The 24,539-nt window shown below is 34.9% G+C and overlaps 1 protein-coding gene across 7 annotated transcripts in view; it reads right to left on the bottom strand.

The window, feature by feature from the left end:
* Window positions 1-24,539, bottom strand: part of RABGAP1L (RAB GTPase activating protein 1 like) — a 738,861-nt gene that overhangs the window by 673,194 nt on the left and 41,128 nt on the right. For all 7 annotated transcript variants that reach the window (XM_057507896.1, XM_057507900.1, XM_057507898.1 and 4 more), the window contains 4 exons: window positions 16,477-16,687; window positions 13,533-13,707; window positions 6,951-7,108; window positions 5,472-5,582 (listed from right to left, as the gene is read on the bottom strand). In XM_057507896.1, the coding sequence (XP_057363879.1) occupies window positions 5,472-5,582; window positions 6,951-7,108; window positions 13,533-13,707; window positions 16,477-16,687 (655 nt within the window). The remainder of the gene's footprint in view (window positions 1-5,471; window positions 5,583-6,950; window positions 7,109-13,532; window positions 13,708-16,476; window positions 16,688-24,539) is intronic.

Genomic DNA, 24,539 nt, shown 5'->3' with positions numbered 1-24,539 from the left:
ACTTCATTCTGGTTCACACAGGAAGCATCAGGGCAGATCCCTGGGAGTAGAGTGATCCAACAGACCTAATACCCTGAAGCCAAAAAATCTCTTCCCAACTTACCTTTCCACAAGGCCTAAGATTATCATTAGAAGCCTCTTCTTCTTAGGGAATTTTTTAAAAGCCCATTTTGTAAATGTAAATGGTACTATGTGTCCTGAATCATTATACACAAAACAAGAAGCAGTATTTGGCAAAAATCAACTACTCAGTAAATTAATATAGCAAAAACTGAAAATTTTCCCCTTACTTTTTGGGTATAAAGCCTACATAACCAAGACAAACAAGTGGAGGCAATGCAATAGTGCTAGGAATAGCATAATTTAAATACTAAAGTTTTAAAAATCCACTATCGACTTACTAATGTGCAAGAAAATCATTTGCAACCTTTCTACCTGTGCCAGTAACAAGCCCCGCAGAAATGCAGCTCTCGGGCAGAGATGACTGCCATTTCTGCTCTGGCAACACTAGAAGACCTGCAGACCTGCTCAGATCTGCCTGCACTGCAACATGCTGACTGGGGCCTCGCAGTGATTAAGCTCAGGTCTCCCTCTTCTCACACACATCAGATTACAGTCATCTTGGCTTCTCCTCCCAGTTGTTATTGTTGGTTTTCTCTTCTACAATGAGATAGGGTTTTCTCCCAGGGCATAGTGTCCCTGGGTCTGTAGCCACTGAACAATCACTGGGATGTCCCAATATCTATCATCTCATTTTCAAATTCTGCAGAAAATACACTGAAGAATACCAATTTATTTACTCTCTAACTGGTCTAATTGTAAACACAGTATATAATCAAGATTTAATTGGGTACCATCTTTAAGAACATATGCTCAAGAACCAGACGACCTTGGTTTAAACTCTGGTTCTACCAGTTTCTGACCAAGCGACCAACGTCACCTAACCTAGAGTCCGTTTCATCATCTGCAAAAATGTGGTAATAATTATAATACCTTCCTCACACACTGTTATGACAATTAAGTTGTACAACTGTCAACACAGTTAATATTCAATAAATGTCAGTTGTTACTATTTTCCCTTATGTCCAGTTCCTAAACAAAGATTAATGTGTAAACTCTAACATGTGAGTAACTCCAAGCATAAGAATATTAGAAATGTTCAAGATGAGAGAGCAGTTTTCACACATCCTCTAAACAAGACAAGATTCTATCAGGTCCAATATTCTAGTACAATGAATTCAGTCAATACTCTTAACTTCATAAAATTCATATATACCTCTTACTCATTTATTCAACAAGTTTTTTTAAAGAGGCAGTAGAGAGTAAGAACATGTATTCTGATAACAGACAGACTCAGGTCGAATATTAATTTTATGACCATGGGCAAGTTACTTAACCTCTCCATGCCTCAGTCTCGCCAACTATACAATGAAAATAATAGTATCTATACTTCACAGGTAGCACCTAGAACAGTGCACAGCACAGAGAAAGTGCTAAGTAAGGATTAATTAGATGACCATAAAGTTCTGTGTTCCTAGCACTGTGCTAGGTGTTGGAGATTCTGGGATAAATGACATAGTATTTGCCTTCAAAGAGGTCAAAGCAGATAATTTCAGTATATCTGTCAAATATTTACAGATGAAGAAGGCTTACACCTTTGAATGCACAGAGAAATAGCTTCTTTCATAATAAAAATTAATATTTAATTAAAACAAAATACTGAAAATTAGAATGTGGAGTGGGTGACAGGCACACTGGAGTTCAATACATTATTCTTTCTACTTTTGTCTATGTTGGAAATTTTACATAATGAAAAGTTGTCTTTAAAGATGATAACTCATTTTCTTCCCCCAAAAAAAAGCAACAACTGTAGTTTGAAGGATGTCCTTTACTGCTTTATACTACAAATGAACTGTCAGCAGCAATGTTTAAGATTCACAGGTGTTAACTCTTGACAAGATTGCCACCTCCTGTATTAGCTTCAATTCCACTATTTATATTTGATGATTTAGGCAAAGGTTTCTTTTTCCAGAACAGGTAAATCTGAATATTTACAAAATTTTCCATATCACAGGAAATCTTGTCTGTTATGTTGAGCAAAGCATTATATGGGGAAGACTCATTAGCCTGATGCAATCTCAGTCAGTTTTGGTTTGGATGTTCACAGAGGTTATCTGTCAGTACGAGTGAAAAAGGAAGCAAAGAAACTTAACATGGATTTAATAATTATTGCTCGATATTATCATCAAGATTAATTATATTAAAATAAAAGCAATATAGTAAGTGGTTAAATATGGAATGAATTCTTTTAACTGTCCTAATGCTATACAAATGGGTATCTGTGACTTAGGTAAAATTTCTAGTGATTGCAAAACCACACCGATTCAAAATTGCTTTATCTCAAACGACTTAGGCAGAAGTTGAGAAAATGTGCTCTGGAAAAATGCCTGAAAATTACTCAAAAAGTAGTTTACATGATGATAAACACCTGATGGTAAAGGATTATTGAGGAGAGTCTGAATAAAGTCTTATGAATATAAGAGGGGGCAAAAAGCAACACTTGTTATTACTTTATGTAATATGTTTTAAAGTGTGTGTAATTGTTTAAGTTAACCAGAAAACATAAGTAGGCATTCAACTACTTCACTGACAGTCATGGAGATTTCTATATTCAAGTCAATCAAACTTGGGAGCCTCTAACTGGAAAAAGGGCTGCCTTACATACAAGCACAGCACAGGCGTCTATAGCTGAAGCATAATATGCCACATAACCCCAAACTCCAAGGTTTTTAAATAATGTTTATTAAGAGTTATATTAGGCAACACCTAATACTCCTTTCCCTGTGTTACAGCAGACTTACTAAATGGGAAACTGCCTTTTATTTAAAAAGAAGTGCTGGGGGCATGTCCTGAAGACACAGGGTTTGAAGGGGCTCTTGCTGTCAAATTCTGAGACAATTTGAGCACCAAAATAATTAAGCTCTTTGTGAATTATTGTGGGGAGTAGAGGGAATTCAAGAGTCTATACCAATAAGTAGACAATGGAGAGCTCTGGCTTATATCAGCATGCTAAGGGCTAACTGGTATATCTAGAGAAAATGCAGGAGAAAAAAATTTTCATTTTGCATGCATCATAGTAAGACTGGATCAAACAAGAATCATAAATGAATGTTAAATTGACGAGGAAATTTTGATGAAAAGAAGAGTATTTTCATGTGTCTCCCCACAGACTACTTACCAGTTGCAAGAGAGGTGAGAAAAAGAATTACAGTGGAGAAATCAGACATTTTGACTGGGTAATCAAAATTAACATCACCAGTCAGGCACAGATGGTCATCAAGCACCTCCAGGTACGATACATTAAAGAAAACATCACCTGTGCAGCAATAAATAATGCGGATCTAATCATGAGGGAATATTAGATAAACCCAAAATGAGCAATGTTTTATTAAAAAGAGGGGAAAGGGATGTATTCTTCAAAAATGTCCATATCATAAGAGAGAGAGAGAGGCTGTGGAAATGTTTCCAGATTAAAGAAAACTTTAATCAGATTAAAAATAATGGCAACTGAGTGCAGTATCTGACCCCAGTGTAAATCCTGACCTGGAGGTGGGAAAGGGTATTACTGGGTTAATTGATAAAATAGACAAATGATAGGTTGAATAAACAGTACTGTATGAATGTCAGATTTACCTGAGTTGATACATATGATGTGGTTATATAAAAGATATTACCCCTATTTTTAGGAAATACACATTTCCTACAGAAGTATACAGAAATGAAAGGTCATGATGTAACTTTTAAATTGTTCAGAAAAACAATTGTGGGGGGTGGAGGTATGTAGAAGGGGAGAGAAAGATCGACAGAGACAGAGGAAGAGAGAAACTGAGAGACTGAGGAAGTGGTGCAAAGCAAATGGGGTAAAATGTTGATAAGTGATTCTGAGAAAAGAATATACAGGTGTTCTCACTACTAGTTTTATTTTTTTAGCTCTTCATTAAGTTTGAAATTACGTCCAAAAAAATATGAATACATTGCTGTATCTACTAACAAAAAAAAATTTTCTCATCATTCTAAGACTAAAATATTCAAAATCAACAATACCTTTAATCTCATTATTTTTTATCAATTTTTAAGAACCATTAATTTTAAGACAATTATTTTTTATACCACTATGAAAGGAAAAAAAGAAGAAAACTGTAATTATAAGACAGAATTATATAAGAGAACTTTTCCTGTTCTCTGGATGCTGGTAGTAGGATCCAAACATGGGAACAAAGTAGAGTTAAATACCTGATGTTCTAAAGAAAGCTGCAGATAATTGGGGGCCAGAGACTCCTAGATTTAAAGGGCAAAGGGGGCCATGATGTCAGCAACCAGCACCTCAACAGGCTCCCCCACCTTCACCCCAGTCTACAGAATATGGTTATGGTATACAGCAGTCTTGATGAAGCAGCTCATCTTTCCCTCATCATCATCACACCAATTTCTCCCACTCCTTGAAACCAAGTGAAGAGGGCTTTTTTAAATTTCCATTTTCTTAAACATCCTTAAAAATACATCCTTAGATAGTGATGCTTTTGTTTCCAATAGGACAGATTCCTAGAATGGGACTGATGTGTCCAATTATAGGTATTGTTTTATCTTTATAGATGTTACCAGATCAAGAATGTACACACATTTTACCCTTTTCCCCTTATCCCCACCAGCTCTAGATGTCATTTTTGCCAATCTGATATCTTGTAACCTTAATTATATTTCCCTATTTGTGAATCAGAACATCTTCATAAATATGTTTATTAGACTCATAAACAGCTTTCCTATGATTTATCTATTCATACTCTTGCTTTTTTCCTTTTCTTTTCTGCCAATTGTTAAGAAGTGTATGTGTATTTACCCTTCATCTGTCATCTCCATTACAAATGTGTCTCCCAGAAATATCCATTGTTATTCTTCCTTAATAGTATCTTTTGTTCTGCAAGTTTGTCTCGTTTAATGTGGTCTAATATAGGTATAAATATATAAATGTAAACACACACATATTTTTGTGTGTGTGTGTTTATATATTTAAAAAATATGCATCTTTTAAAGCTTCAGAAATCCCAATAACTAAATGGACTTTTTAATTATCAAAAATGACTGAGAATTTAAGGTATTTATTCAACATGTAAATAAGAGACAGCAGAAAAAAAAGGATGTGACCAAACAGAATTGAAGCACTTATTGCTGAAAAATGAAGCCATTTCATGAGTATTTCCCCCATCAATTGAGATTTTCGATAACTAGCTACATCTAATTTATTTAAGTGGGAAAATCATGATAACTCTCATTCTCATTTTTAAAGAGAGAAACTGAAGTATGGTGAAAAGCCACAGAGACTAATACAGTTAGATTCAATAGCTATTGTCTTTTGAAACACAGTAACAATGTCAACTCAAGTTTTTGGTAGCATTTTGGAGCCAGCTGCTTACCTTTCAATAGCTAATTCTTTGTTAGAAAGTTGCCTCACTGTAATCACAACCTTCTTCTCTATTCCTTGTTTTATTTTGAAATAAAATTTATCTCTATCCTTAGGTACAGGACTGAAACATGCAAAAAGAACAGAAATTATCAATACAAATATTAATACAATAAAATAATTTATTCCAAAGTTAGAGACAGCAAAGTATTTAAGCAACAGCCTCTTAAATGAACTAAACTCTCATCTTGCCAGAGTTAACTATACATTTGATAGTAGGCAAAACAGTTACTATTAATTTTTAAACTAGATTTATAAGAGCCTCATATTTTACCTCTAACCAAAGTTAGAACCAAGATTTTTTTTAATGACATTACAAATTTTATTTTTGAAATGTTAATGACATTATTTATGTAATTTACCTAATTATTTTTTAAGACACATATCTGGTGTAGCTGGTTGTGTGGTCATAAGAGCCTTTAACATAATGAAACCCAAGGCAAAACAAAGTGAAAAGAGCCTAATTTTAAACATCTAGAATTTGAGATGACTCTGATATATCCAAGTAAGAATAAGTAAAAGATGGACAAAGACATACAGATTGGTAGCAAATTAAATTCTAGCCTAGCACAGAAAAGACAAGTAGTGATTCTATAGCATCTAACTATGCTGACAGACAGTGACTGTAATTTGGTATGTGCTGGGGACTTGATAATGGGGGGAGTCTAGCTGCTTATGTAACTGTACATTAATGATACCAAAATATAAATAAATAAAAATTCTAGCCTAGGTCAGTTTGCCAGTTCTTAAGCATTAATTCATTAAAATAATGAATGTCTAAAATATGGCTGTCTTATCTGAAAAGGAAAAATATCTTTATCAACTTATTTGACCTAATACTCAGTTTCTGTATCTGTAAAGAACAGAATGAAATACCTAATAATTATTGTTAGAATTCAAGACACAGTTAAGGCACATAGGTGATCTTTAAAGAGTGTAACTGTGTCCTATTTATCTGCCTGTTGATGAACTAAAGAAAAGCATTTCAAATATACAATAGAAGGAAATGGTTAATTAAATGAGGATCAAACCACCCAAATACTTTGCTAAATTTTGATGGAAAATTCCACCATAAAGTTAAAAGAAAAAAAATGATACATATACAATTGCATAAAAATATCCTCTAAACAAAGGCAATAAATCAAATATTAAAAATGATTGTGGCTGACAAATCTATAGCTTTTCATTCTACTTTTATTATTTTACTGAGATTTTAATAATAAATATCAGTATTTTTAAATATTAAGAATACCATTTCCATAAAATATCTTGAAAAGTGGGAGAACAGTGAAACACATTTATTCACCACTCAAACATTTATTTATCATTCTAAAGCTTTACACCAATATTGTATAGTTTCTGGAACTTTCATATTAGACAATACTATATCTCAGGTACAATACCAATTTCTATTCTTTCCAAATAATCTCACCTAAAGTTTCCTTTTCCATCATCTTCTTTCACCTCCAAGGAGACACTGAAGGTAAATACATCACTGTCGGGGGCAGGAATAATTGAGTCTTTAACATCAGACACTTGTCTAGAAGAACGTTTGAATGCTGTAGAGAAACTATATAAAATTCTGCTTACCTAAAAAAATTAAAATGAAATACCATTAGGCAAAAGTTTAACCATATTTTGATACCCTGCTCTCCTAATTCTTAAATCTCCAACTTGCCATCATCACAATTTTCTTAAGCAGATAAAGCAGATATACTCTAAGCATATATATTTTTATATGTATCATATATATTATATAGCTTATAATATACAGTATATGTAGACCAAGCATACAACATGTGTATACATGTATATAGAGTTTGCTTTCAACTCCAGCATTTAAACATAGTAATAAAAATGTTTAAATAATTTGAATTCACAAAAGAATATATTTATAGATGTTTCTAGGCCTCATCATATACTATAGTGCAATGAATGAATCCTCAGATAATTACTAGAATACTTCTGGCATCTAAATCTTCCCATTGAACACAAAGTCTTAGTTCAAGTCGTCAATTTCTCTTTTAACTTTCCTCAGCTTCACAGGACTACACACTGAGGCAGAGAAGAAAGCAAACAGTGGTTTTGGCAATAAGCAAACTCAGTAACATGATTTAAAGAGCTTCCAGTGTTGTCACTCAAACTTGTGGTATAAATGCATTGCAGGATTCCCAGAACAAATGCTAAAATGGTCTTACCTACTATTATATTACTATTAAACTATGTTGACAATTGCTTGAAAAAATATATAGGCCCATGGCTTATACTCTCTCCATAAAATGGAGAAGTATTCTAAACCCCATACTCTTCCAAAAGTTATTCTCTTCCTTGGTTGCAGAAGAAGTGTCATACTATCTCAGACTTATAAAGGCTGAAGCACAAAAAAACCTTCCAGGCCTCTCAGGCCAACCATGAGTTAAACACTGAAAACATGAAATAAGAGTTTGACCTCCACATTAGGAGGTACAATTAAATAGACTTCTCTGAATACTAACAAATCCTTCACTTTAGATGCATTTGAATTATTCATTGAATTATATTAGTCTAGGACAATAATATTTTGTAATTTGCTTGAAACAAGAACACTTTCATCAACAGAATTTCTTAAAGCACGGAGTCTTTCCTTATTTTTCTATTTTTGTTATGTTCATATACTCTACTTTTTCTTATGCACAAGTCTATCACATTCAAAAACAAGTGGTTCTCACATACAATAGCCATGTATACATCTATTAATCAATGATCACCCTAAACCACCTTTCTAATACCAAATTAATAGTTTCTTAAATTAACTGACTTACAAACTTTTAACTGTATAACAATGATGCCTACCAGCCTAAGTTCAACTTCAGCTGTAGCATATTTGTAATTCAGTGCTTGTAAAATTTTTAATATTTTAATGTTACACAATTATAATTTTATAAAAATGAGTGAAAACAACAAAAGTGGCAAAGGATTGATACTAAGAACTAAGGCCTCAAATGTTACCCAATTAAAACAATGATAAATTCACTCATTCATCTAGCAAATATTTTTTGAGCTCCTTCTATGTGCTAAGTATTATTCTAGGTGCTAGGGATACAGCAGTGAAGATGGAGCCTACTTACCACCACATGTAAATTGAATGTGTTTGGGAGAGGTGAGAAGGAATAGGTAAGCCAAAGACAGAAATGTTTAGCCTCAGCTGGACACTGATTTGACTTTGCTCAACAATTTAAGTGTTACAGAGGAAAACAGAATCAAACAACATGTTAGAAGTAAGTCATTAGAGATCATGCCTCCAAGGTAAGGTGTAATAAGCTATTTTTAGTTTGTGGGAGTACTCCCCACTTCATAACCCCAAATAAATATGCAGTCTATTGCTTACTTTTTATACACTCAACTTCAGCATATTTTTAAGAACACATAATATATGAAAAAACGCCTGCACCTAATTTTTTATATATTAGTAGAGTCAAACCCCAACCATATTTACTCTTTTTTCTCCTCTCCCTTATCTTCTTACAACTATTTCATTTTCTTTGTGTCAGAGTATTATTAGCAAGCTTACCACATGAGGCCACACTAAAGCAGTCAAAGAACTTAACAAATTCTAAAGCAGATGGCAGGGGTCAGGAATTTCTCTTTAAAAAAGTTGAAGTATATGGGGCCAAGCCAGTAGAGAATGATGGTAGGGAATCAGACTATACCTTTCTCTCATTTTGGAGGAAGGACACAACAGTACATTAACTTCACTAACAGAAATCAAACTGCACTTAATCCTAATCATGTCTTATTAAAAGTTCCTATTTCCAACAACAAGGTTAAAATAATTTGTGAATCCTAGAGTCTGTGAATAAGCTGGAATGGTGATCTAAAGATTGGTAAGGTAGAGTAGCTTCAGGAACAAAGATTGTCAGTCTATAGTTACTGGAACTAACTGAACAATCAATTACACCATGAAAAGAAATTTAAAACATGTATGATAGCAAGCATTTTTATACATGTCACACTATTTAATACACAAACACATACACATCTAGAACACGCATTTTCTTTGCAGAAGACAAAGGTTTATTGAGAAATAATACAGTATAATTTTTCCCCAGAAAGCAGTATCTATAGAAAGCAATAAATAAGCATAAAACTATCTCTTGGGGTCATCATTGATGCTGTTTTTGAAGATGCTAGAAACAGGACACATGTAGATATGTGGAAAGGAGATAGCTTAAAATCTTCATTTTGGTAGAATTTTTAGTAATTTTATTTTCCTCTTTACCTCAGTATTTTACAAATTTTCAAATATGTATTACATGTTAGCAGTCCAAAAAATGCTATTAAACAAAATGACATACACTTAGAATAAATAACATAGCCAATTTTTCCAAGATAAAGCCTTTTCACTAATAGTGATGAAAGAATCAACTCTTCTAAAAACCACATATCAAAAAAATGTTCATCTAAGAAATAAAGACAGAAAAATCATTCTGTAGAAGATACCTTGAAGGATATGTGTTAAAATTTTTAAAACAACTTGATCAAATACATTTTGATTTGTTTCAGCAACTCACTGAAAGGAGCTAAGAGGCATTTCATTCAATAAACTTTTTAAGTTATAAAAACCAATTTATTTAGGAAAATACTAACATAACCTCTGAATTACTATCCATAACAAGGCATTCTGCTAAAATACTATCTCAACGAATATCTATTTAGAAATAATATTTTCCCACGCAAGGAATAAAGTTTCTTTTATATAGTGACATATCAGCAACCCCAAGAAAAACCAATGTGTTAAGAAAAAAGATCTTTCCAATGATATGCTTGATATTTATGATGAAATACCTCTGAATGCCTTTAATAGCTGATAACAGTGCTTCTAAAATAAAAGAGAGAATTGCTAGTAATGGTAGTATGTTAAAAACATACAAACAAGGAACATCAAAGAAGAAACCATTTTGAAGAAAATGGTCACACTGACCAGAAGAAATAAATTCTTAAAGAGAGTCAACTAAGCCTTTTAAAGTATCTTTAGAAACAGGTTTGTATAATGTATCCATAAAGATGCAACACAAATAGGTGCATCCAAGCTTTTTTCACTATTGCTTTGTCTGCAGTTCTTCAGCAGAAGCCTCTCATGCCATTCTCCCTGTACAAAGATCATCAGCATCAAGATACTTCTGGCTGGATTCCCCTACTCTTTTGCTCAAAGAAATCAATCTGCTCCTGCAGAGTCCTGCAGAAGAACAGAGAGAGTAACAAGGCAAATGCCCTAACCATTCTGTGGGAACCCCTAATCCTTGCTCACAGGTCCAGCAGAGCCATCACCCTCACTGGGCTTCCCCTCTGCCACTGTTGATGCCTGCTGCTTGCGGGGTTTTATGGTGAAGTAAGACCATCACAGTGACAGTTGGTAGAGGTAGCCATGCTGCTACTCCTGCTTGAGAGGATGTCCTTTTGCCTTTAACTGACAGAATTCTTCAGCTCATTCAGGGACTCTGCAAACAATGGAAGACAAATAAATTAGCAACACTGCTGCATAATACACATTTAAGCAATAAAAGTGGCTGTAACATACTCCTGAGCTATCTTTGCCAAATGTCTGTGCCCATCAGGGGAGACCCGAATACTAACGATTAAAGTTTCCCCTCACCAGAGAACAAGAAACTTCTGAAAACCAAATAACCAGACAACCAGTAAATGTAACTAAAAGATTTCAGAGTTATTAAAAAGGTAGTTATTTTTAAGAGGAAGATGCTGGACATCTGTGAAACAGAAAGGCAGTTGGACTGTGAGGTACATGATTTATAAATCCCTTTATAAAGCAGGGCTGAAGGACAAAATGGTTACACTGACCAATAGAAATAAATTATACTGTGTGTTCTTATATTTAAGTGAAAGGAAATTTGTTGCTGAAAAATACATGGGTCTTCAGAGTCAAAGACTTGCATCTGAAACACAGCTTTGTCATCTATTCTTTAGCCTTGGGATAAACAAAGGATAATCACACAGTTTATCAGCCAAACTAGAACTTTTGAGAATAAAATGGAGTGTTATTAATACACTGGACAAAAGGCGTAAACTAGGACTGCTCCAGGCAAAGAGGAGCATAAGATCACTAGTCAATAAATACCATCTGTACCATGGAGATGTTATAAATATCAAGTAGATGCTTAGCACAGTGCCTGGCATAAGCTCCGTATTTATACTGGCTTATTTTCTTTATTTAGAAAGATCTCTCATAATAAGTTTAATGACAACAGTCATGTATTTCTCCTTCAAACAATGAATTTTACCATCAATGCCCGTAATGTAATACTATGAAAAATGGACTCTAAAAAAATAATACATGGACTCACTTTCTCACAACCTGCAATGTCCCAAATATCTCTCTAGAAATACAATTAATACTATTTAATACCATATCCAAAATGTGCAAGCTAAGAATTCCCCACAACTCTGTCCACTGCTTACCCGCTATTTAAGCTCTCAAAAATGACAAATATTTCCCCCACCCATAAACAAGTGGATGCTATAATCCAAAAAAAGTTTCATACCATCACAGTGATGAAAAATGCTTGTAGGCAGTTCCCTTTCGTTTCCTTCTACAGCAGTGTTTCTACCTCTCCCAGCAGCAGGTTCTCCATATCTTCAAAGTTCATTTCCTTTCTGTTAAGCAGCAATGATCCAGAAACCACACAGGTGCTTTAAACGATGGCTGCCAACATGAAATGCCAGGACTCTACCACCTGCTTCCCCACCTCTGTAGTAGAGTTGTAAGGATCAGAAACGACCCTCATTCACACACACATTCATACTCAGTCCTTCCAAATGCCAGGCACACATGTACTCATTGACTCTCCATCACACCTTTTGACCAAGCAGTCAGTATATATATGAATATATAATGCTGGGATGAAATAGATTCAGGACTACCTTAAAATTACAAAAAAAACTTTAACATCTTATACAGGCATGGGTTCTGGAAGAGAATTTCTATGGCTATAATCTAAATTATGTGTGTCTGGGCATGTTCACTTTAGTATAAAAAAAATTAACCACCAGAGCATAGTAATTAGCATACCCCTCATGCTTGGTATCAAACACACAGAAACCTACATTTCTATGAGTTCCTATGTGGTAACCAAAAATAAACTCTCAGAACTCCTGTGAATATGATGGTTTATGTTTCATAGTAAACAGAAATAGAATTAACTGCTGCTTTCAGCATCTTATACTGCCAATTTATATTTCCAAAAGCAAACACACCTGAGACCTTGCCCATCTAAACCCATTTATTAATGCCTTTGAAACAGTTATAAGCACTAAAGTTCTAAAAGTGCAACTTAGTTTTAATTTGGGAAGAATTCAATAGATAACAGAAGAGAATGCAATTTCAACATGTATTTAACAAAAATCGTTTGATTCTGAACTACTTACTTCTCCAGTGGAAGAATAAATCACCAGTTAATAATTACCAGGTTGAACTTAATGGCATCTTCAAATTACTACAAATGGATACTTCTGCTATACATGAACATTTGTATTGTTAAGTAGGTCAGTTCTAAAGAGCAAAAGCCAGCCTCTAAGTGAACGAATGTAATAAATAATTACTGGTGAAAACTACAGAGATCTACAAAACAATCTTCATGCAATATCTAAGTGAAAGCAATAAGCAACTATCAGGCCCAACAGAGAAGCAGATTTTGTTATAGGCTCTATTTAAAATCACATGGACCAACTGACTTAGGCAAAATAATAAAAGAGGTGCAAAAATAGTCCTCCTATCTAAGCTTGAGAAATTACTAACATGGTGGAGTAGGAGGACAGCTCTGTTACATGCTGCAAGTGCCCCAGCAACACCACTTCAGTGCACAGTTACCAGATTTAGCTTTGCATATTCAGTTCTCTGCCATTACAAAAATTAACTTTCTCTTTAGAAATATGCTCCAAATTTATGTAATATCGTAGTCATACATACTAATTTATAAAACAGTGAGATCAGAATTCAGAAATATTATGCCTCTTTACTTACTGCCTCTTTAATTTCACAGGTGAAAACATGTATCTGAAAATCTTCTGATCCATGGGAACTCTCTGTAAATGCAAAGCAGTTGCTCTCTGCTGTCCCATCATGTCCACGTGCACAGAATAACACTTTATAGATTGGGAAAGAAGCTATCTCCATATTGTTGGATTGGTCTATGATTCTGCAAACGATGATAGATGAGATAAAATATTATCTATCAAAGAACAAAAGCCAACAGTTTTACTACTCCAATAAACATGTAAACATACTTATCTTAAAATCACAAAATAACCCATATATATATATATATATACACACAAAAATTATTCACCTTCTTTTGACAATTACTTAATTTTTCTGTTTCCTATGATCCAATTCATTTACTCCCAAAGCCAAGTAGACACTGGCTGGAAAAAAAATTTGTGTCACCCATCCCTAAATGCTAGTCTTGTTCTAATATGGCAAAAGGAATGCCAGTACAGAAAAGCACAGACCACCCTCTAGAGAGTTCATTTCTTTTTAGAGCAGCACCTGTGTGTTTATCCAAGCCCGAGGTCAGCCTTCAACCAAGACCTCTTTCACCCCACAAAAGATCAGAGTGGTTCCAAAGATGAACTTAACAACAGAGGTAAAACATCTGTGGAATTTAGGAGCAAATAATTGTCTTTTCCTGTACAAATCCTAAGCCCTAGATTGATCTAAAACTCAAGATGAATTCAGGATGTCATTCTGTGTAACTGAGGGGTACCCACTAAGAAAAGAGAGGAAAATCAAAACACTAAATCTTTGTCAAGGTGTGTTTGGCACTTTGAAACTTAACAGATAACATTAAAAGGCATTTTGACATTTTTAAGATATATCATACTAACAATACTATCTACAAAACCCTTTCCTGAAAAATTCAAAGCATTTCTTATCAAAACCTTATAAATACATATTATTTTTTTTTGTTACTTAGAATTTAACTGTTTTGTCATATTCTAAATTTTAGACAGGCAGGCAAATCACAAAAGGTTTGAAAAAAGATTAAATCAGTCTTCAGGGAATATTATTGTTACACAATAGAACAAGTCATAAGAAATTTCTCTTGTATATTTCTCAGGTATATTTGGTCTTCATCCACAGTTCCTGAAAACACTTCAGAGTTAAAGGTGAAATGGATGTTGCAAGGTTGGAGGCACCGGAGGGAGGGGTGAGCACGTCGGACACTGATGACGTGCCAAAGACCCCGGCTGCTGCCCCTCCCAACCTGAAAAATGTGCCTTAGGCTAGCCAATCCTCGCATAAATCTATGCTCTGCCTCCCCCTACCTTCTTTAAAAACTCCCCGCCTGTCTAGTTGCGACTTCCCCAGCCTGTGTTTCAGACTGGTGAACCTCGTCCGGGAATTGCGTTCAAATAAACTGCCTGGCCCGTTGTTGCCTCTTGTTGCCTGCTTATTTCAGTTAGAATTTATCTTACAGATGTCTTTCCGTGTTAATGAAACTTTTGAACGCCACCCAAGGTCAGGGAATGGAGGCTGAATCAGCCAATGGCCAATGATCCCGTCAATCATGAGAATGCAATGAAGCCCTCACAAGAACCCATGAGAAGAGCATATTGCACTCTTGGATCCTGTTTCTCTGTCAGAGAAAGCTTCCATGCTTGGGGAACCAGAAAGATTCCTCATGCCAACAAGCCAGGCTCCAAGCTCCACGAGAATAGCAGCTCCTTTATTTGGGATCTTGCTCTATATTATCTCTTCATCTGACTATTAACTTATATCCTTTAGTGTTTTCCTGATTTCTGTGAGCCGCATTAGCAAATTAATCGAACCTAAGCAGGAGCTCATTGGAACCTCCAATCTGAACCGGATTGTCAAAAAGCACAGGGTAAACTGCCTGGGGCTTGTAACTGGCCTCTGGAGTAGGGGGTAGAGGGCAGGCTTGTAAAATGGAGCTCTTAACCTGGGGAATCTGGTGCTGTCTCTGGGCAGATAGCATCAGAATTGAGTTGCATTCTCAGATACTGCTGGTGTTGTGCATGGGAAATGCAACAGGAAGAGAGACAATAAACAAAAAAGCAAATAAATATATACTATCAAGTCAAGGGAAAGCACTATGAAGGAAAAAAAGACCCAGTAAGGGGAAACAGAGGGATAGTTATATGATATAATCAAAGGAGGCCTTTTTTGATAAAATGTTTATTGATGTGAAACTGAAAAGTAGCAAAAGAGCCACTGAGAAACCAAAATTGCTTGAGCAAAAGGAAGAGAATATACGTAGGCGCTGCAGCAGTAATCATGACTGGGTTTGAGAAAGAGCAAAGAAGCTACTATGACTGGAATGTAGTGAATGAATGTAGTGAGAGAGAATGAGGGGGAAAGAGCAACAGAAAGGTGAGTTGGAGAGGGAATGAGTGAAGGTTAGGAGAGGAGTAGGGTAGAAGATCAGGTCAAAGCACTGGGTCATCAGTGGCCAGACATGGTAAAGATTTTGAATATACTCACAAGGGTAACTGAAGGCCACTGGCTAGAGGGCTAAGTGTAGGAGAATAATATTATCTGACTCATATTTAAAGAACTTCAAGGTTCACAAGACATCAAATATTATTCCTAATTAAGTATGAGAAAAAGTCTTTTTTCTTCTTTCTAGTCTGATGTAAAGAGCTTAAAATTTAAGGCTTACTCTAGCTTTTCAAACCACTGATAAGATGAAGGAAGGTTTTCATGTTCCTTCAGAATATTCAGGTACTTTTATGATTATAGTTCCATTTTTAACATTCTTAGCATAATTTTGCAAATGCCTCTTGCAAATAAGAAACAGTCTGAGCCTAAACATGGTCTATTTTGCATGCCTACAGAGTAAAAGTGAATTCACACTATGTCCTAGGCCTGATTTATGACATAACATTATCACCACCATCCAAAGAGCTTCATACATGTCAAAGGAGAAATAAGGACTAGAGCTTACCTCACAGAACCTTCTGGAACATTTGGCACATACAAAGTAACAGGAAAGGGGTACTGACTGGAAGATTTCATAGTTGCCATTGCCCGTAAGGCCTCCACTTCATTACGTGGGGAAGAAACCTTCATACACCCTAAGTAGGTCAGTTTGTTAAATAAAACGCTATCTTCTTCAGGTAATTCACTTGGAGAAGATGGTCTAGGTGTAGACATTTCTGAAGAAAGTTAAAAAAAAGAAGCATTCAAAAGTTACTGCAAACTTCACAGTATACTTTTGCCTACTGCCCAAAAATAAATCAAAAATTGCAAACGAAATGTAGTCTCTCAGCATTTTCATTTAACATTTATACCCTATATCTTAATTCATAGTTCTGAAATGCACCATTTTGCACTTTTAAATCTCTCAAAGCATATCTTACTTAGCTATAGTTTCTTTAGATGAAAAGAAAAAAATTCTAAGCTGTGCACTTTTTAAAAAATCAAAAATCTGGAATTCATATGAACAATAAGGTAGGGAAAAAAACACTAAAGACAGTGGGAATTAGCCTAAAAATGGAAACTATAACCACTTAAAAGTTTATCTTGGCTGACAAAGATCCTGCATAGCACCAAATTTATTAAGCAACCCCCAATTCCTAAGTAAAAGTAAACAACATTATTAACCTGTTATATGTCATACTAACAACAGAAGTCAAACTCCTTGTTTTGCTCCCTGCTGGCTTGCTGGCTTCTATGAACTATGTAAGTGTTCCAGCAGAAATTTTTCCCCCAAAATAATTATTTTGGTAAATGATCCTATGATTGCTTCCACCAATTCTCCCCCTAACCCACCCATTAATGAGTTCCTTATAAAATAATTTTTCACTTTAATTCTAAGCACAACATGCATCAAAGGCCCAGTTGTGGTTGGAGACTATCCATGTGTCAGGTGGTATTAAACTCTCCCTTTGCTACATTCTCCATGCCCCCCTAAAACCTAAATTCAGCTAGTCTCCAATCCTTCCCTGTCACCTATATCCATGTTGCACAAAATTAAGCATGCCTGTCTCACCCTAATTAGATCCTTGCAGCATGCTCAAATTCTCACTACCAGGATTGCACTTGCAGAAAATTAATAAATAATTCACAAAAGACATTCCCAACCTCCCCATACCAGCTCCCAAACATACCAAAACATGCAACTTTGCTTGCCTTTTTTTTTCTCTATTGAAAAACTGAAGCCATTCAAAATTAATTACTTCATCTACCATGTTCTTCAGTCACTGAAACATGTTTTTTCCCCTTTTGATAAGTACAAATACATTTTAAGGCTGATTGCTAACAAACTTAGATTTATTATTATAATCCTACACATATATACCATGAATTTTTGTTAAAGTAGCAAGCATTTATGCAACAATTATTCACAAGGTATTGTGGTAAAACCACACCTCAGTGACTGATGAGCTTAGTAGATCCAGTACTTCAAGTGGTCTATTATGTGTAATTGGAGTCCTACAAAAGAAAAGACCAAAAAAGAGAAAAAGCTTTTCGAAAAGACAATTATTTTACAAATATGTATAACTCAGAATCATAAAACTCTGTATACCCCAAATGTAGAAAAAGTACAGAAGTGAATCCAAAACAGACAGATGACAAAATTAGCAGACAAGGCCTTTGAAATAACTATTAAAATATAAAGGATTTAATGAAGAACATCTAACAAAATAAGGAGAAAAAAGAAGCAAGAGAACTTCTAGAACTGAAAAATACAAGATCTGAAATGAAATATTCCCTGAGTGGATATAAAAGCAGTTTTGAAATTGCAGAAGAAAATAAGAATGTTAAAGAAGTTCTTTGGAAGAAAGGAAAATGATACCAGAGGCAAATTGAAGAGCACCAAAAGTTATAAATATGAGGGAAAGACTTTTTCCTTGCTTTTCAATTTCTTTTCAATATAACAGACTATTTAAAGCAAAAAAAAAAAATAGTGTATCGTAGAATTTTTAACACATGTATAAGCAAAATGAATGAAGCAAAAGCATAAAGTCTGCAAGGGAAGAAATGGAAGATCCTTACGATATACTTGAAGTGGTAGAATAGTATTAAAACACAGACATGTTAAAGAGTTGAGTTATAACCCCAGAACAGCCACTAAAATAATAAAACAAGATTATACGGTTAATATGCTAGTAATGGAGATAAAATGGAATATTAAAAATACTCAATCCATGTGGGGGGTCATGGGGAAGACAGTGTAGCAGAACAGAGAAGACAAGTAGTGACTCTGTGGCATTTACTACACTGATGGACAATGACCGCAACAAGTTATGGGGGGGACTTGATAATATGGGTAAATGTAGTAACCACAATGTTTTTCATGTGAAACCTTCATAAGAGTGTATATCAATGATACCTTAATAAAAAAAAAATTAAAGCCACCTGGAGCGAGAGTGTGTGTCCTGTTAGCTTGGGATTGAGTGGGCAAGGGGAACTTCCAACCACCACACACCCTGTCCCATCACCCCTACAAAAAAAAAATACATATATATATATATGTATTCAATCCAAGAGAAGGCATGAAAAAAGGGGGAGAAGAAAAACAGACAGAAAGGACAGTGGGAGCACTTACAGTCAAACATAACAAATTACATTAAAGGTAAACAAATGGTTGAACACAGGGGTCATCAGCTTTTTCTATGGTAAAGAGCCATGTTATAAATACTTTAGGCTTTGTGGGCCAAGAGTAAAAAATCTAGGATATTACGCAGATATTCATATAAAAAGAAAAAACAGCCTTCCACGTTTTTTTTTTTTACAAAATTCAAAACTTTATTTATAGACACTGAAATTTAAATTTTATTTAACTTCCATGTATTACAAAATATTCTCCTTTTGGTTTATTTTTAACCCTTTAAAATTTTTTAAATAATTTTTACCTCATATTGATGACAGTGGGCAGAATTTGGCCCATAGGAAGTAGTTTGCTGACCCCTGGTCTAAACATACCAATTAAAAGACAGTTCATCAGACTGGATTTAAAAAACAAAGCTCAATTATATGCTTTCTACAAGGAACACACACTTTAAATATAAAGAAACAAGTTGATTAACAGTTTTAAAAAAATAGAAATAGAAACACCATGCAAACACTGATTATAAGAAAACTAGAGTGGCTATTAGTATCAGAAAAGTTAAGACTTCAAAATAAGGAATATTAACAGAGGATAGAGGGATATTTTACAATGATAAAAGGGTCAGGAAAACATAATAATTTTAACTGGCTATACACCCTAAAACCAAGAGCTTCCAAATACCTGAAGCAAAAACTGGCAGAAGTGAAGATGCTCGAACTTGAACCAGTCAAGCTGAAGTAGTAAGTGTGCTATAGCTTCTCTCTCTTGACTGAAAACACTGAACAGAACATAAAAAGTAACAACAGAGGATTCTTCTTAAAAAAGTAAACAATAATAGACAGACTGGAGAGAGGAGTCAAAACTTGAAGAACTACCAGAGTAGTGTGAGTTGCCTTTTTTCCCATCCTTTATCTCTCAGATTTGACCTAATAGCAGCCCAAGTTGCGGAAGTGTGCTGTGAGCAGCAGAATTGAAAAAAATCCAATCTTTCTGGCCAAAGGACAGAAAAAGGAGTTCTTATAAACCAGAGAGTGTTTAGGGAATTATAACTTTTTTGTTTTTCTTCTTTTTCTCTCCAAGTTCTACCAACAGGTCAGCCCCAGTTATGGAGCTGCCCTGAAGGGGGTAAGAGAGTACCACAAGCATCTAAAACTTGGAAGAGAAAAATCTGAGTCAACATCTAGAATGCCTAAACAAACAAGCCTGCGCCTCTGATTCAAAAATGTAAAAGGAAATCTCTGTTATTTTTTCTCTTTTCTCTCACTGCTTTGTCCTAAAGTTGACTCTTGACATGCAGAACTACCAGACAGAACAAAAGAAATAAAAAGTCCAAGTGAGAAATCTCTGTCTTTCTACTCTGGGAAAGAAGGAAAATGGACCCCAGGAAACCCAAGAGTGTAAGGAAAACCCCAAGGAGGAGGGAGCTGAAAAAGGTAATCCCTTAATTTTGTATATGAACACAAGTCTTGGGCTTACCACCATGCTGTACATGTGTGGAAGAAACCAAAGATACATAGCAAAGGTTCTGAGAACTGTGCTGACTTCGGAACCAGAAAGCAAGACAGAATTTGCAGTCAGGATGTAACAAGGCAGACTGCCTGCTAAAATAAAACAAAATTAACCTTCTTTAGAGGATTTTATCTGGAAACAGAATCTCAAAATGTAAGATTCAAAGTCTGAGAAACATTCCAATTATGGAACAACCAAAAAAAAAAAAAAGTGACCAATTCTCAAGGGAAAAAAAATTGACAGATACCAGTCCCAGGATGATGTAGCTGTTGGAATTACCAAAGACTTAAAAATTGGTAGTATAACCATGCTCCATGAGATAAAGGTGAACACAACTGAAATGAACAGAAGCATCCAAATCCTTGGCAGAGAAGCAGAAAATGTAAAAAGAACCAAGGTAAAGTTAAGAACAGGAAAAATAGAATATCTAAAATTAAAAATTTACTAGGGCTCAAAAGAATGGAAATAACAGTAAAGAGTGAACTTGAACATAACTGAAGAACAGAGAAAATTATTGGAAAACAATGAAAAGAGCCTTAGGAATTGTGGAACAATATGAAAATATCTATTATCTTTGTTTTCTGGGTCTCAGGAGGAGAAGAGAAGGATTAGTGCAAAAAAAAAAAAAAGGAAAAGATTTGTCTAAGAAATAATGACTGAAAACTTCCCAAATTTGATGAAAGATATGAATTTACACATTGAAGAACTTAGTGAACACTTAACAAAGATAAACTCAAAGAAAACCACACCCATATAAGTTTATAAAACTGCTGAAAAGCAAAGATAAAAAATATATATTGAAAGCAGAGAAAAACAGCCAGTTAGAAATAGGGAAACTGCAGATTTCTCATCAGAAGCTATGGTGACAAGAATAAAGTAGAGTAACACCTCAAAGAAAACAATTATCTAAATGTTTATCAAAGGGCATTGCTCCATATATCAGGGGTTTTGCTAAGGTGTTTCAGCCGAGATAAAGGGCCTACACCCCTGCCCCATGCCCATGTAAAGCAGGTGTGTTTAATTAACCTGGATTGGACTAAGATTTTATGTGACTTTATTTTGGAGTTCAAGATTTCTAATACTAATGATGATGACAATGATGACAAATATTTTATTTGGTACTTAGTTTGTGTCAGGCATTTTATAAACTACTTTATATGAATAATATCATTTAATCCTCCAAATTCTTATGAGGCAGGTTCTATTTTCTCTCTATTTTGCAGATTAAGAAACTGTTAGAGAAGTAAATAGGTTGCCAAGGTCATATAACCACAGGCAGAGCCAGATTTCAAACCCAGGTCTGAACTCCAGATATCATGTCTTAACCTCTATGGAAGGTCTAACTAAAATACGATTGATTAAAAGCAAAATGTAATTCTTATTCTTCTAATTACAGAGAGTATCAGCTCTTCAAGGGAAGGAACTGTTCTATCCTGTTTCCATTCCCAGCACGTACTAACAATGTCTAAAAGACTAGACTCTCAATATATATCAAATGAATTTTTAGAGCCAGTAGTCCTTTTAGCAACCAATTATAGCAAACACACATCATCCTGGGCATCACCTTAACCCTATCTCATCCACAACTAAATGAATCATAACTGCAGCCTTCACATAGACAAAACTCAGGTTAATTATCCAGTCATAACTAGTAGGGATCCTGAGTTGAGCAGACAAATAGCAAAACATTTTCAGCAAAGCAACACTTTTGAGACCTGGTAAAATTGTACATTAGTGAAAGGAATTCATTTCTACCTAAATATAAATTCAGTCCTATTCAAGTCACATTTCTCCAACTTCAGCATCACTTCCTCAATAGAAAGAGTAACAAAGAGCATGAGAAAGAAAACTCAGCTTTGTAGCCAAAAGTATTTTAGTACATTACAGTAAACTAGCAAAGATCTTGTGTTAAGAGCTGAATCCAAGTAGCCAGAATATAAGATCATTGACATTATGTGCCCTTTTAAAACAACCACAACAATTCTGTTAGCAAAAACCATATTTATTCCACCTATGACAAGGCAGTTGAAATGTTTTTAATTCAGGCTACTATAACAAAATACCAAAGACTCGCTAACTTATAAACAGACAATAATTTCTCACAGTTAGGAACTCTAAAATTAAGGCACTGGCAGACTCAGCATTCAATGTGAGGCCACTTTCTGGTTTGTGGCACTTTTTCAGTGTCCTCAGCGGCAGAAGAGACAAGCTAGCTCTCTGGGTTCTCTTACAAGGGCACTAATCCCAATCATGAGGGCTCCTCCTCATGACCTGATCACCTCCCAAAGGCCTACCTCCTAATACCATCTCCTTGGGTGTCAGGATTTCAATATATGAATTTTGGGAAGGGCAAAAACATTCAGACGATAGCATGCCTTTTTACTGAAAATGAAAACCAAAAATCTAGAAAAGAATACTAAAAAGTTACTTGTAAAGCAAAGGAAATTCCCAAGGTCTTCAGTGAAAGATTTTTCAAAATATATTTAGTGTAATGGGTGTTAGGAACACAAAAAGGTAAACAATACATAGTCCCTATCAAATATACTCAGAAATAAGAAATTATCCAAGCCATTGCAAAGGATAATTGATTCTGACAACTCATCAGAGCTAACTTAGATGACAAAAGGCATTTCTTCTTTTCAATTAAAATATTAACCAAAAAAATAACTTAATCATATGAATACTGATATGTATGCTTTGGGTTATTTGGAAGAAGTAGGGATTTAAGAAATTTAAAGGATAAAGCAAAGCACAATGAATGATACAATCTCTCATGTTCCCTTACATCAAGAATTAACAAAAATTAATACTTTGTAAGGTTTGTTTCCAATCTCATAAGTTTAATGTGTGTGTGTGTGTGTGTACATAAACTTAAATCTAGCCATGAGTATGACTATATGCTGGGACCTATGATTCTTTATAGCGAATCACCAAACAAAGGGGTGCTCTTGGGGATCCCCAACACATTGTGAATATCTTCTCCTAGACTGTCATTTAACCATATTTATTATGGCACCTTTCTCATTCAAAAGATTTAAGTTTTTAATGTATTAAAATACAACTATCTTTTATGATTTACAAAAATATTCTCCAATTTTTCTTCTTAAAAATTTATTTTTCACATTTAAACATTTCATTGACTAGGAATAAACTCTGTGTATGGTGTAAGTTAGGGCCATCATAGCCCATCTGTGTAGCACTTTGCCTTTATCTATACTTACCCTACACCAACATTCAGAAATGGAACAGGAGCACCCTTACCCAGTCAGAATAACCTCATCACCTCTGGCAGTGTCACATATTGAGGGACTTGAATGTAACCCATCAGTTCATGAAATTCCTCAAACTACCAGGAAATGGTTCAATTGGTCCAATCACAGTAAAACACTCAACTTTTGTTCACTGGGTAGAAGAACAGAGCCTTTCTGCCACCAGGATGAACAAATCACCTGGCCTTAATTAGCTATTTCTGTTGCTAACCACTTTGTGACCATAAAGGAAGCCAATTAAGGAGAAAGGTCATGTGGAGAAGATCAAAGACAGTTTACAAAAGAACACCTTCAGAGTCCAGACCAAAGGACACCCATAGTATTTAAACCAGCTAAAGTAGGAGTTGTGTTTAGTTTGGTTTGGCTTTTCATGCACACAAAACCACTTTGACTTAGAAGCTGGTATTTCCACTATAAATCCTATTTGAAATAACTGTCGTCAAACTGAGCAAAAAGACACATCACATAATATGAAAGACTGTGTCCATTACACTATTCTCTCATACCCAAGAATTTTTTTCATTTGTTCAGTAAGTATTTACTGAGGGCCTACTATGTGCCAGGTACTAGAGATAAAATGAAGTCCCTGACAGTGTTCCTGTTCTCAAATAACACTGTGGGGACTGATTCTACAGGTAGAGTCAGAAACCTTAGAACCAAAGTAAGAACTCCCAA

Source organism: Manis pentadactyla, chromosome 9, assembly GCF_030020395.1.
Source record: "Manis pentadactyla isolate mManPen7 chromosome 9, mManPen7.hap1, whole genome shotgun sequence".
Taxonomy (NCBI): domain Eukaryota; kingdom Metazoa; phylum Chordata; class Mammalia; order Pholidota; family Manidae; genus Manis; species Manis pentadactyla.
Note: the sequence above shows the minus strand (reverse complement) of the source record. Positions and strands in the feature narration are given on the sequence as shown.